We start from the raw sequence: 14,076 nt of genomic DNA, 5'->3' as shown, positions 1-14,076 counted from the left end.
CATAACAATAAAAGGTATAGCATAGTAAATACATAAACCAGTAATTGACCACTTACCGTCATTATCAAGTGTTTTGTTCTGCACATAATTGCATTGCTATACTTCTATGTGGCTGGAAGAGTACAGTAAGTGTGTTTATACCAGTATCACCACAAATACATGGGTACTATACTATAGTGCTGCACTAGTGTCATAAGGGCTTCAGAGTCGGCTTCAGAGTCACCAGAGGAGGGATCTTTCAGCTCCATTTTAACCTCATTGGACCGCCATCATACACAGTCTGGTATTGATCACAATGTAAATGTGTGGCTTATGACTATACATATGAGACAGCTATTCTCTCTGGGCTGAAAGTCTGTTCTTGCCATGAATTCTATGATTCAATGAAGATGCTCAGAGAAAAATCAGCTTTGTGTGTCTATAAATGTATGTTATGAATTTACATATGGCTTTTCATATTATATTAACTTACAGAAATTTTTATATTATATACTGCTTCTCTGGGGCATACCACCCTGCAATCCTCTGTCTTCCAATGTGGCCAACCACCTCTCCACCAAAAGTGTTTCAACAAGCTTATTTTTCTGCAGGCTCCTTCCCTGAATCATAGGATTCAGGGCAAGAGCGTAGATGGAGCAGAAGCACAGCGGCTTCCTTTGATGACTATAACCTGCGTCTGTGGACTCTTGGGCTGGTGGTTTGTAATGATTTTCTTATTTTTGTTGTCCTTCAAACTACTGACGCTTACCCCGAATTCTCAGTGATTTCACTATTAACTTGCAGTGGGGATCTTGCTGTCACTGGCCTTTCAGCTTTTGATTTGAACATGAAATATTCTAATCACAGGCTGCCGCATCTGGACCCAGCTAGGGTATTTTTTGCTGAACAGTACATCATACCTTTGAAACAAATGTAGGTGACATTTAAGATCCTTAGACCCCTAAAGGCATGCTGTAGGAATGAAGTCACTGCTAAGCAACCAGTTATGTTCTTCAATAACTGCATTAGTTTGAAATCATAAAAGTCCACTAATATTTACATTTTCAGACAGTAGGTTTTCCCAGGAAATCTAATTAGATTGGATTAAAAAAATGAAGAAGGAAAAAGTTTAAAAGCCTTCTTCAATTTTTACAGCAGCAATCTGGGCTCAGGTAGGTTTCTCTACAAGCTCAGTGGATACCTCCTTAATTAGATGGCTGTCTTCTAAACTTGTACCCCCAACCCAGTCCAAGGTAGCTTGCTCTCCCTGTGCACCTACTGCTGTGGCTTATAAGGTTGCCATGTGGATCCAGACTTAGAGATTTGAGCATGGTTCTTGAGTTAGAACTAGATTTTTAAATGATTTAATTGATCCATGAGATGTTTATTGAAAGGGAATAGAAATGGGAAAGGATAGCTCTTGCCTAGGACCAAGATCTCACAGTTACATGCCAATCCATGTCCTAATCCCAGTTGCTCATTTCAAAACCCACTGTAATCTGGTTGACAATTGGCTTTACGTATTTTCAATGGCTGTAAACAAAGAATGGGGAAGCTTTTCCCATTACCCTCACAAAAATGTTCATCCACCAGCAAATGCAGGTTCAGTTTGAAGACTGACAATATTGATGAGGAATCTGGGCATTTGATGATTTACTCACCCACTCGGCAGATCTTTGGTGACTATACCAAGGCAGTCTGGGTGAACTGGATAAAAGCTGATCTCATGGCGCTGAACATTTATCAGATGCTATTGATGAAATTCTGTCTGAGAAATAGGAAAAGCTGAAGTTAACATGTGTACCATCCTGCCAATCACTGACAGCATTTGCATGTGGATAAAGATAAAATTTCTAAAGCAGAGGGGAATACAGCATAGGTTTATGGTTGAGCATTTCTTAACGGTTCGAGACCACATTGTGTTTTGTCTTTGTTTTAGGAAGATATAGTCTCCTGCCTGTGTTCAGTGATGTCTGACCTAAACTCAATTCTCAACGGAAAATAGACACTTCCCTACAAAGTACCACCCTGTGCTAAGTGGACATTTACGAGCTATTAATCATGTGTCCAATTATTTTTGTATAACATTTACCATGTATTGCTGCATAAAAAGTATAATATAACTGTATTACCCCCTCAAGAGAGCTTGCAATCAAAATCTCATTGAAACACATAGCCTTGGCCCCATTCATGTAAGAGGGGATAAAACATTGATTAAATGCATTCCCAGAAGCCATCTCTGAGACAGAAGCAGACACAAGACAGTGCTGACGGCCACAGAATTCCCTAGTTGCCTTCCTGAAATTAGCTGGGCTGCCCCTATAGCTCACTGGTGTTTATAGGAGAGTTAACCTGAATTCACAGTTCCCTCCATGTCTCCTGCAAACAGTGCACCAGGACAAACTTGAGAGCTTTAGAGGTCAAGGCTTACCAATACAAGAGGGGCTCATTAGAGAGCTGCAGGCAAGACGTTGGCTTGCACACGAATTTTCACTCAGGTCTAATTCTAATCTATATGTTCAACAGCTGGTGAATCCAGACTGCTCGAGCCTCTTTCTCCCAATACAGGGAAAATCAGCTTCTTGCATGCACATGTAAGTTGTCAATAGAATTACAAGGCAGTATCACAGAGTCAGGGGTTCTCACTAAGAAATCAGAGGAGCTTCACTGGACAAAAACCTCCTGGAGTGTTGCTATAAGTGAATCTTCTTATCCCTGGAGAGTAAGGGCAACTGGAGAGAGACCTCATCCCCGAGGCTGGTCCCAGCTGAGTCTCAGAGAGATGTGGTAGTGAACTGGGTGGAGTGGGAAATCCCATTCCATATATAGACACACCATATTAAAACAATGAATTATTTGGAAAATAAATACAAATAATGTGTCTCTTCAAAAAAATCCTCCAGGGCAGTATTTAGTAAAATAACACAATATTTCAAAGTTCAATAGTGATGTTTTTGAAATTATTTAATATATATTGAACAGACAACAGCGTTTTCAGGGCTATGCAGGTTTTTAAAAAGTGGCATCCTTACTAATCTTCTACTAAAAAGTCAATTTCTACATGAAAGGCTATAAGAAGTCCCACTCCACCTCACTTTATTATGTCTTGAGGTTAGAAAGGGGAAATGAAATACAAATATGTATACTATTTCAGGTTATATAAAAATTCCCATTTTATTTTGGAATGAAATGGATAAAAACCAGTGGAACATATTTTTCTCTTTTCACATATCCACTACATGCTACCTAAAGCCTTTGTGCTGAGGACAAATAGACAGAATCTCCTCCTCTGCCTCCCTGAATCTTTTAATTCCGTCTCTAAGATCATACTCCCAGAGAAGTTTGCCTTCTTTTACATTATTTATTTGAAAGTAACTTAACCATGGAATTTCCAATAAGACCATGACAATATTTTTGCTTATGTCTCTGCCAGGTCATATGAAAAGATAATGACACCATGCAAGCTCCCAGTTTGACATCAGCACACACCCCCTCCAAAGGCTTAGGAGATAACCCTGTTCCACGTTGGTAGGATATCTTTCACTATAAAGGAGTTAACTGAAGAGGTAGCGAATTTTGACTCACTAATATTTATCTCAGTGGTACAAATCTTAGTGACAAGGAGTCCCAGCAAACCTTAAAGTGTAAGTCATCAAAACAGTAATTCAAACGAAGCTGGGTGCAAAGCCGAGGCACCATAGGCATATAAATTGCTGTCACTGGGACAATGGGGAAGGTCTCTGGGGCGGGACAATCTTACTGTGCACTTGGAGATCTCTAGAATGTTAACAAGATCACTATTGTCCTCTATTCAATGACTGTTCTGGTCTTTTGTGTGTGGGGTCCAGAAAATCCCACGACATGGTGTGGAGTTTCGGGTGTGTGTGTGTGTGTGTGTGTGTGTTCATTCACATCTGACTTTACTTAGGTGACTGGAATGATCTGCAGACTTTGTTGGCGTATATAGAAATTTAGGAATGCACACCAGAAAGAATGACTTTTACTGCCTGTAAATTTAAAAATAAATTCAATTTAAAAATTAGAAGAACCAATTCGACATCTGAATAAAAATGTCTTCCCCTGTTCCAAAGCCTGTCTGCTTGGTTTCAGGGCCGGGCTTCCCTCCTTCCACACGGGTCCAGCCAGTGTCCTGAAGGTGAAGGCTCTTCCTCCTCCATCTCCTTCCCTCTTCCCTCCACACACCTGCCGGTGCATTTTGATTTTTCTTAAAATAACCTTCTCAACATTGCCCGCCCCTAGACTTTGATATCTACCTTTTCATTCTGTTTCATCCTCTTTGGATTTTACGGTAGGTCCCAAAACATTCCTCGCAGAATTGGTAATCCAAAAGGAAATATTAGCTCAAATGGCAAATATTTCCTATAAATATTCATTAAATAGCTTTCCAAAGGGCTCTCTAGTAGAATATTTAAGTCCCTAAGTTCATAATTTCAAAAGAAAGACTGGTAAGAATGTGTATGGGAAAGGGAGTATGTCTCTGTGTTTCAGTTGAGTTTGTGACCAAAATACCCAACAAGAACAACTTAGAGGAGGAAAAGTTTATGTTGGCTCTTGGTATCAGAGTCCCAGTCCATAGACAACTGACTCCATTGCTGTGGAGCCAAGGGGAGGCAGAATATCACAGCAGAGGGTTGTGGAGAAGAGCTTTTCCCCTCAGGGGGCTTAGAAGGGGAAGAGGCTGCAGGGAAGATGCACCCTTCCAGGGCACCACCCCCCAGCGACACACCCCTCCTGCCACACCAATCTGCCTGCAGTTACCTCCCAGTCAGACTATTCAAACTAGGATGGAGTGACGAGATCACACCTCGCACAGTTCAACCTGTTCACCTCTGAATATTCTGCACTGACAAAGGCTCTGGGGAACACCTCGCATCCAAACCATAACAGCACGGGCGAGTGTTAGACTGTAGGTCACCAAGGTTGCCTTCGTCCCATATCCATCTTGCTGTGGAGACTTGAATACACGTTTAGTTCATCATTTTGTAGATCTGTTGCAGAGGAATACCTTGGCATCAAAAAGAATATCAATAAAGCCTGAGTCAACAGTGTAAAATATAGAAATTTTACTTTAAATGGAGAAGAAAGAAGCATAAAGGCAAATTTGTAGATTCCTTTGAACTTCTTATGCCTCTGAGAGGCAGTGAAATATGTTATGTATAAAATATCCAAGTTTTGTTCCCACTTCCCACACCTTCATAATCAGCCACATTACTGCCTGTAGGAACTTGGAACTTTTTTTTTTTTTGAGAGAGAGAGAGAGAAAGAGAGAATTTTTAATATTTATTTCTTAGTTTTCGGCGGACACAACATCTTTGTTTGTATGCGGTGCTGAGGATCGAACACGGGCCGCACGCATGCCAGGCGAGCACCCTATCGCTTGAGCCACATCCCCAGCCCAAACTTGGAACTTTTTTATGGAGCTTGGTTCCTTGGGACTTTAAGGTCAGAACCACCTGTATGTTTACTTTACAATCAATCTCTACCATCTTAGAAATTGGAGCCACTATTACTTACAGTGTTATAAAATGTCCAGCGTGACTGCCCTATCCTGGTTTGGCCAAGGAGTTTCTACAATTTAGCAATAGCTCTTGCTTTACACATTCAAACCAGCAGGCTGCAGATGCTGTGGCAATACCACCTGCCATTTCTGGATCTAAGTGAGTGGTATTAGCTCCTCAATGAAGTGATAGGAGTCTGGAGTCAAACAGAAACATGTCCCTTCACCCCGCCTTGGACTTAGACACTGCCACAGCCATGGCTACCTGGCTTTAAAAGGCTCCATCTAGTGACACCCCACATTTCCTTCTGTAATGACACATTCTGCTTTCCTCTTTTCCTCCGTTCATAGTGACACATTTTCACCTCCCAACAGATAACATTCACAGCAACACTAACATTAAAACATTTAGGAATAAATGTAGCAAAAGATCTTCATAGAAAAAGTTGTGAAACTTTCTGGAAAGCCAACATAGAAAACGTAAGTTAGAAGAGAAATCCAGAAAGAATAAAAGCTGCTGATTCTCCCAAGATTAATCTATAAATTAATTTTGATCAAAACCCTAAAAAGATTATTTATGAATATTGACAAACTGATCCTAAAATTCATATGAAGAAAAAAAAGCAAAGAATATCCAGAGTGATTTTCAAGGTCAACAATGATTTGCTTCATTAGATATTAATACCTACCATAATCCTAAAGATGGAAACAGGGAGAATTTTGCACAAGGATAAACAAAAATTCTACTGGTACAGACAACAGCATAGAAAGAGATACACATACAAACAAGTTCTTGGCATATGGCAGAGAAAACATGCCAAATCAGAGGAAAAAGTCAATAAATGCCAATGAGGCAAATGATAGATCATACAAGAAAAGTCAAAAGTTGATTGATAGCTCACAAAAGGATTAAGACATAAGTATGCACTGTGTTTTTAATAAGTATACCCTTTGAAGAGAAACACTTTAAATAAAATGTAAAACAGTATAACTTCATGGCTTTAGGGTAAGAAATGATTTCTTAAGTAAGATGTGAAAGCATACCCAATAAAGAAAAACTTAATAAATGAGATTTAAATTAAACTAAAATTTTTGATTTGTGAAAGGTGACTAATGAAAAGAAAATCACTTATAAGATTTGTAACCAATATTATTAACAAAACACTTAAGTATATAAGATATTCAGGATATCTGAAAATCAATAAGAAAAAGGCAAAGAATTGATAGAAAATTAGCAAGTATATTAATAAACAATTCATAGAGCAAGAAACCTGGTTACAAATTAAAAATATGCTAGTAAAATTTAAACTGAAAACAGCAAATACGAACTGCTGGTGGAAGCGCTAAACAATAAATATTTTTAAGGAAAATCTGGAAATATTCAACACAGTTTAATCTAGAAATATTTTATTGTCAAGAAATTTTATTTCTAAATAACTATCTTAGAAAATGTCTATGGCTACATAAGAAAACATATAAAAGCATATTTATTGCTATGCATGTTGTGAAACATTTTAAAGCAATCTGTCTCAAAGTTAAAAAAAAAATATGTGGTTTACTCATCCAGTGAAGTACCATACAGCAGTTAAAATGAATGATGCAGATCCAAATTTACAATTTACTATTAAGTGAAATGTGCAAAAAAAAAGTTTGCTATATGACAAAATTATGAAAGTTTAAAACACAGAATAGCATGATTTTGGATTCATGAACTTATTTCAAAACTACATAGAGTGATAGAATTATCCTCTGAATCAAAAGACGAGTGAAAAAAAAATGAGTTTTAGCCTTATCTACTGTTTCATTTCTTTAAAAAGATAAAACAAAAAAATGAAACAAAACTTTGGCAAAATTTTGTACTTAATCACAAATTGATATTTAATTTGGCTGTAGGCATGCAGGTAAGCATTTTTCTATATGTGAAAAGATTTCAAAAGCTGAGAATTTACATGATAAAAAGAAGAAAGCAAAATAAAATTCTTATTAACTGAGAAATAAATAACAATGAAAGTCATACTTATCAGAATCCATGGGCTATTGACTAACCATTATTCAGAGCAAAATGAGCCCTTAATGCATATTAAATTGGTCTCAAATTAAACTGATAAAAATGAAATAAACATTCCATTCAAGATGATGGAAAATAAAAAATAACTTAAACTCAAAGGAATTAAATAATAATAAAATCAGAAAATAATTATGTGGAAAGGCAAACAAAACAAAAGAGCAGACTTCACCAATAAAACTAAAAGTTTTATTTTATAATTTAAAAGAATAATACAGTAAGCCAATTTCTGGCCTAACTAATCAGAAAGAAAAAAATGGAGACCTGAGTTTAAAACAAGAAAAAAAATGGGAGAAAGGAGATTAATTAAGGATATGGGGACCATTTTTTTAAAACTTAAAATTTAATTAACAAATTTATATTAATAAGTGTGGGTCAAGAGAAAGATGATCCCCACGTTCCAGATCATAGAGATGTGCAATATCCTCAAACTACTCTTCAGACCACAGCTCAGCCCAAATCAAATAATCAGAATACATTCAACAGTGGATTAAAGATCCATGTCTGCCCTTTCCTGTTCTGTTCCATATGGAAGTGGTTTCCTTGCTCCTTGGCATAGTAGCTTCTGATAGGGTTTGGCCAGTGGAAAGTACCAGAAGGAAATTGAAGAGCAGAATTTACAGAAAATTCATGGTTGACTCTCCAAACTCCCCACCACAGAGGTATCTCCAGCAGTTGCTGCCTCTCCCCCGGGGTCCCAACTCCTTCGGTTCTGGTCCCCAAGGCTCTTAGGTCCTGTGGCCTATCAATATGGCCCCTTCTGCTGATCTCTGCAGCCCTAGAGACCATGAGTCCCCTGAGCTAGGTTAGCATCCCCAGCCATCTCTTTCAGCTCTCTCAAACTATTTGTCACCAATTCCCCATGTTGAATTCTCATTTTTGAAATCACCAGGCAGGGTATCCATTCTCATGGCCCTCCCCTGAATGAGACAAAAAGAATGATTCCATCCATTGACCTCCATTAATTTAGTTCATTTGCTAACCAAGTATAAGAGCAACTCATGAGAATTCTGAACAGAGGCTGAGAAAAGCATTTGACAAAATCTAACACTCGGCTTATGATGAAATAAAAAGAAAACCCATACTCCAAAATGAAGTCTGAAGAAGGGGAAAGACAGGTAACATGGTAAATATTTTAAGATGATATTATTCTCCTGTGCAGTCGTACAAACGTACACTCTCAATAAGCAATGAATGAGGTGGCCAGGTCCTCAAAGTCTCTTTAGGTATTTAGATTACCCAGATGTGGGGACACTTTGGTGTAGTTTGATTTGTGTTTCTTTACTAATATTGAGATGAATGAACATCTTGCTGTACATCAATATGGCTTTGTGTGCCATGTGCTCTTCTTTTTCCCCATTTGAATACTGTTTTCTGGGCATTTTTAATACAATGTAAGGTCTTTATTTATTGCATAGTTGAAAATATAGCTTACCTGTTGTTTATTTGTATTTTGACTTTCCTTATGCTCTGCTTCAATGATGCACAGTATCTTTGCTTTCATGCAGAATTATCAACCCTTCATAGCTTCTGAATTATGAGTTATCAAGAAAAAAGGCTGACTCCATTTTTAAGGAATTATTCCACATTGTCTTCTATAACTTTCATGGTTTTATTTTCACATTTTACTATTTAATTCATTTAAAAATTATCCTGGCAAGAAATATGATGTATGGGTTGAATATCATTTTTTTCCCATGACAACTCGGTGGTCACTGTTCCTTATGTTGAATTACCTACCTTTACACACTGGCTCATGCTGCTATTCTGTCCTAATTCCTTCACTTCCCATGCATTTGGCATCCATTTCTAGAGTGTGTAGTCCATGGTATTCTATTTTTAATTCTACTCTACATTATTCAATTACTGAGGCATTCTAACTGATGCTTTCCTGCTGTTCAAGTACAGAATAAAAGGTTATTGTGGAAAAACTTGAACACAGGGTGATACTTTCCTCTTGGAACCTGGTTGTATAGAGATTTCCTTCTTTCTTTTTAAAAGACCGATAACTATTAGGCTTTCGTACAGTGTTGACCATCCAGGTGTTCTTTCCTTTGACATAAGGTGTGTCTTTATCACAATATATTTAAATATATATTTTATGTATAAATAATCTCTATTATAAAATTTAAATATGTAGTATATATAAATATATGTATTATATGTATATTTATTATACATTTGTTTAAATTATATTTTTATATAATTTATATATAATATGTATTAAATATGTATGATACAAATGTAAAGTATAATAATATACTCTTGTATTTTTCAAAATGTTTGAATTACATTTCTAAATATTTGTTCCACTCCGTTCTTCTTGCTTATCTTTTTCAAATTCCAATCCCGCGTATGCCTGTGTTGCAACTCCTTTACCTTATACGACCTTTGGAATGTCTTCTCTAATCTCTTGAAGGAATTTCCAATTCTCTATTTCATTTTGCTCATCATCCTTGGCCCCAGTCTCTGGGCTCCTGCCTGCAGGGCCACAGGGTCTGTTCTCCTTGGGTGACTTGCATTTTCCCCTAGGTTCTGCCAGATCCCCATTTCAGCTCTCCCTGTTTTCTCATGGTCTTTTCTTTGAGTTCCTGTATTTCTAGTCTGTGGCGCTTTCTCAGCCCTCAAGGAGGTTTCATGAATGGTGAAATCTCAGCATTTTAATCTGGCTACAGCAGTGTTTTCTATGGGTGTTCCCAGGAGTGCTCTGTCCTTCCTCCCCTGCAGACTCCCCTGAGGAACCTTCGAACCAGTTGGATGACAATTCCTTTTTGTCAATCTTGGCCCAGAATTATTCTAGTGTTTTCTTAGATCTGTCATCTCATCACATTCTGAACTTTTGCCTTATGCACTTTCTGCCTGATTTCCTAGTGGTTCTTTCCAGGTTGTAAAGCTTTTTATTTTATGCGAGTGACATTGGATTGTTGTGGAGTGATGCTTCCCTCATTTACAGGAAATATGTATTTCCTGAATGTTGAGATCTGCCACCATTGTGTCACCTGATAGTTCACTTTTTCCAACATGGTTTCAGAAGCACATCACTCCTATGATTTGTGTACGAATTTTGGTCAGTTTTGATAAACTCTGTCTATTTTAGTAGAAAATAATAAATTATAATAAAATGCAATATTTGTCTCCAGGTTGCATGAGATTGGAGTCTGAAGAATTTTTGTTATTCTCATTTTTCTTATTTTATCTCATTACTTACTTTTTGCTTTTGCTTGCTCTCCATGACAGACTGGTGCTGTAAGCTGTCCTGCCCGTGTAGGAGGGTCATCAGGACTCTGGATTCCGACTCATGGTTTGCAACCAGGCTCCACCATGCCTTAGCTGGTAATCTTCAGCAAGTGACTTATCTCTGTCCCAGGGTCCTTCTTTATAAAATAATGGCAATAATACCACATCCTCATTGGGGTTTGTGATAGATTACCATTTTTAAATAACATGATCTTCTAGAGCTAATTTAACCAGAAATGGATTAGTTGGTCAAAACTGTCACTCTCCTGTGGTGGTGATATACAACCAAACATTTTTCATGGTCTTATGATAGGGAGTGTTACTTTCCTATCCAATGATTTTGGACTTGGCCATTTGGCTTGTTTTGATAAACTGCAAAATAGTGACATGACATAAGCAGAGACCTAAAATGTGTTCACACATTTGGTCTTTTGCTTTCGGGCATCTGCCATGAGTATATACCCCAGGTAGCCAGTGCTCCTTCTGCCTGAGCTTTAGGAGGAGCATATCCAAAGTCAGCTCATATCATGGTACTACCCTCCCCACCTGCAGACCACAGTCTCAAAAGCATCTCCCAGCCAGCTGAGAGAAAGAAAGTATGAACTTCTATAATTTTAAGTCCTTAGCTACAAAGATCACATATGATATATCAGGACCAGAGATAGATAATTCCACATATCTTTTTCACTGCTAAATTTTATGAATTGTATGGTAAAATTTGAAGATCTATAATCCATTAAAAGAATATTCATGTTTCAAGAGTCAGATTATGATGGATTTGGAGTAATTTGGAAACTACTGTCGATTAGTCTGATTTATATTTAGGGATAAAATCAATCTACTTTCATAATTCTGGAGACTAAAAAGTGAATCATAAACATGAGTCAAAGGAAATCCTCTAAGACAAAATGTGGAACCTGAGGATGAAATCACCCAGAAAGCATCTCTGAGTTCTTCTGTCATCTATCATTGCCACCAAAAAAAAAAAAATGGGGGTGGGGTATGATCGGTGAAGAAATTGACAATATCAAACAATGAATAATTTACTTAGAACTGCCTACTGACCAAGGCCTAGAATGTCATTTCCTTGTCTCAGCCTTAGAAAACTACTCAAGAAAAATATCTAAAAGGTAGCATGAAGTTATTTTGTTCATCACATTGTGTAACGTTATGGGTTGCCTTGTTTAGAAAATTACAACATTTTTTTAAAACCATAAAGTAGCTTTAAAAACCTGAAATTTTAGAATTTGCAAATCTGAAATATTAGAATCTCAACAACACTGGTCTCTCCAGTATACGGGACCATTGTGTCTATAAAAGATCAGCGACGTTTTACACACACACAGTGCAGAGAAAAGAGTCCACTGACACCCACAGGAACACTGGTAAAGACCAATATCATTGGTGGGGAATTTTTTAAAAAGTTCTTAAAGAACAACATTTTTTTGAGAAAAAAAAATCAAGATAGAAAAACACTCAAATTTTAGAAAGATTATTACAATGTGAATGAAAATATTTGTGCTGTGTCTTGTTTTAAAAGAGCAAAGTGATCGGCCATAATTTACAGTGTCTACATGGTAGAGCTGCCTGGTAGCAATTTTATTTCGTGTAGCAAAAATCTCAGACATGCTGCTGAATTAGGATCAGATCCTATCATCACACAGCAACACAAAACTCCATTGGCATAGGATAAAAGTTTCACATTTGGAACAGTGGCAGGTTCGAGAGAATGCGGCTAGTATAATGTACTTCCCATAAAAAGCACACACCTCCCACTCTCCCGTCAGTATTCAGGGCTACACGAAAGGTCATGTTTGCTGCTGCTCTGTGTTGTCCTTAACTGCTGACATTTTTACAAGTCTAAATGCACTGTGCCTTGGGACTCCTTTGTAAAGGGGGCTTTATAAGTGTAAAGGGTGTTGGTACAACCTCTATTTGACTTTTGACTATCTATCACCTCTGATTCCAAGTGGAACAAGTTTTGCTGCCTTTGCAGAGTCCTTAGCAGTCCCCAAGTTTCCTTGGGGAGTCCATATTCCATCTGGCAAAATCATCATTATAATTTGTCAAAGCAAGAAGAATTGCGCCCCCAAAGCCCGCATTCTAAAGAAATAGGATCGTGTGCCTGGTTCTCTAACACAAGCACATTCAAAACCCTTCAGTAAATGAACAGTCAGCTGGACACAGGTAATGGTTTGCGTAAATATGAGCTTATGCTCTTCTGTTGCAGACGATTCCATTAGAATGGAAGGTGGATGGGACTTCTCCCATGCAAGAGACATGTTCTCTGAGTAACGTTAGTGCAGATGCGAGAGCCTGGCTTAGCCCAGGATGAGAATCTGCACTGATAAAGCAAGGGTCAAAGAACCTGGTTTGCATCATTAATTTGAACATTTTATTTGATATAGGCCTCTCAAAGGAGCATCTAAAAAAGGCAACATAATATGCACCATGAGCACCCCTGTGTGCATTTCCTCAGAGAGACAGAATCCAGCCCACTGATTTCTTTCCAAAAAGATGGGTTCTTGATCCTTCTCTGGAGCTGAAAATACAACGAATACCTCAGGTCATAATATCTCAGAATGTCCCAGCCACCAACCCTGTACTGAGAACTTCAGAGACAGACAAGCCCTTGTGTTAATCACAGCTCTGCCACGTACAGAAACTCTGTGCCTTGGGCAAGAGATTTCAAAGCCTGTATCCCCTCATCTGTAAAATACTCTGCTTCATAGGACTGTAAAACACATCAACCTTGAACACTTAAACATTTACATTTAATATGCTTGCAATAAATGTTAGTGATTATTAGTTAGATTTATTGACACCCCTTGAAAGAATCAGAAGTCAAATATAATGAAAAACAAATAGGCAATAAAAATAAAAGAATGCAAATATTAGGAGGCACAGGAACAAATAATTATATCAGAAATGGACTTAAAAGATAGTTTCTGCCAGCCAAAGGCAAAGCAAAGCAGAATAAGAACTTCAGCGCTCCTGTCCCTCTGTGACAGGACAGTGCTCCCGCAGTTGCAGCACCACCTGGGGTCCCCACCACTGCCTCCTCCTGGTTGTTCCCACTCCATTCCAGCAGTCCCAGCAGCTCACAGCAGGGTGCCATTGACACTTCCCTAGATATGAAAAGATAAATGAACCACCTAGGATGGAGACATGGCACCAGATGTTATTGTATTCTCATAGAAAGCCTTAAAACACACACCTTTGTGTAAAGAAAAAGATGTTAATCCTTGCCTTTGCACACATAATCTAAAAAAGGAAT

At 37.9% G+C, this 14,076-nt stretch overlaps 1 protein-coding gene across 15 annotated transcripts in view; it reads right to left on the bottom strand.

Moving 5' to 3' along the window:
- The window catches only part of LOC308649646 (uncharacterized protein), a 294,900-nt gene that overhangs the window by 223,727 nt on the left and 57,097 nt on the right, over window positions 1-14,076 (bottom strand). For 12 of the 15 annotated variants that reach the window (XR_014022139.1, XR_014022140.1, XR_014022142.1 and 9 more), the window contains one exon: window positions 1,641-1,747. Coding sequence is in view for 5 of the 15 variants with exons in the window: in XM_081295374.1 (XP_081151500.1) it covers window positions 1,730-1,747 (18 nt within the window). In the remaining 10 variants the exon portion in view is untranslated. The remainder of the gene's footprint in view (window positions 1-1,640; window positions 1,748-14,076) is intronic. The other 3 variants (XR_014022141.1, XR_014022145.1, XR_014022148.1) reach the window with 1 other exon arrangement.

This window comes from Spermophilus citellus (genome assembly GCF_964194105.1).
Source record: "Spermophilus citellus genome assembly, chromosome: 5".
Lineage (NCBI taxonomy): Eukaryota > Metazoa > Chordata > Mammalia > Rodentia > Sciuridae > Spermophilus > Spermophilus citellus.
This window is presented reverse-complemented; position numbering and strand designations above follow the sequence as displayed.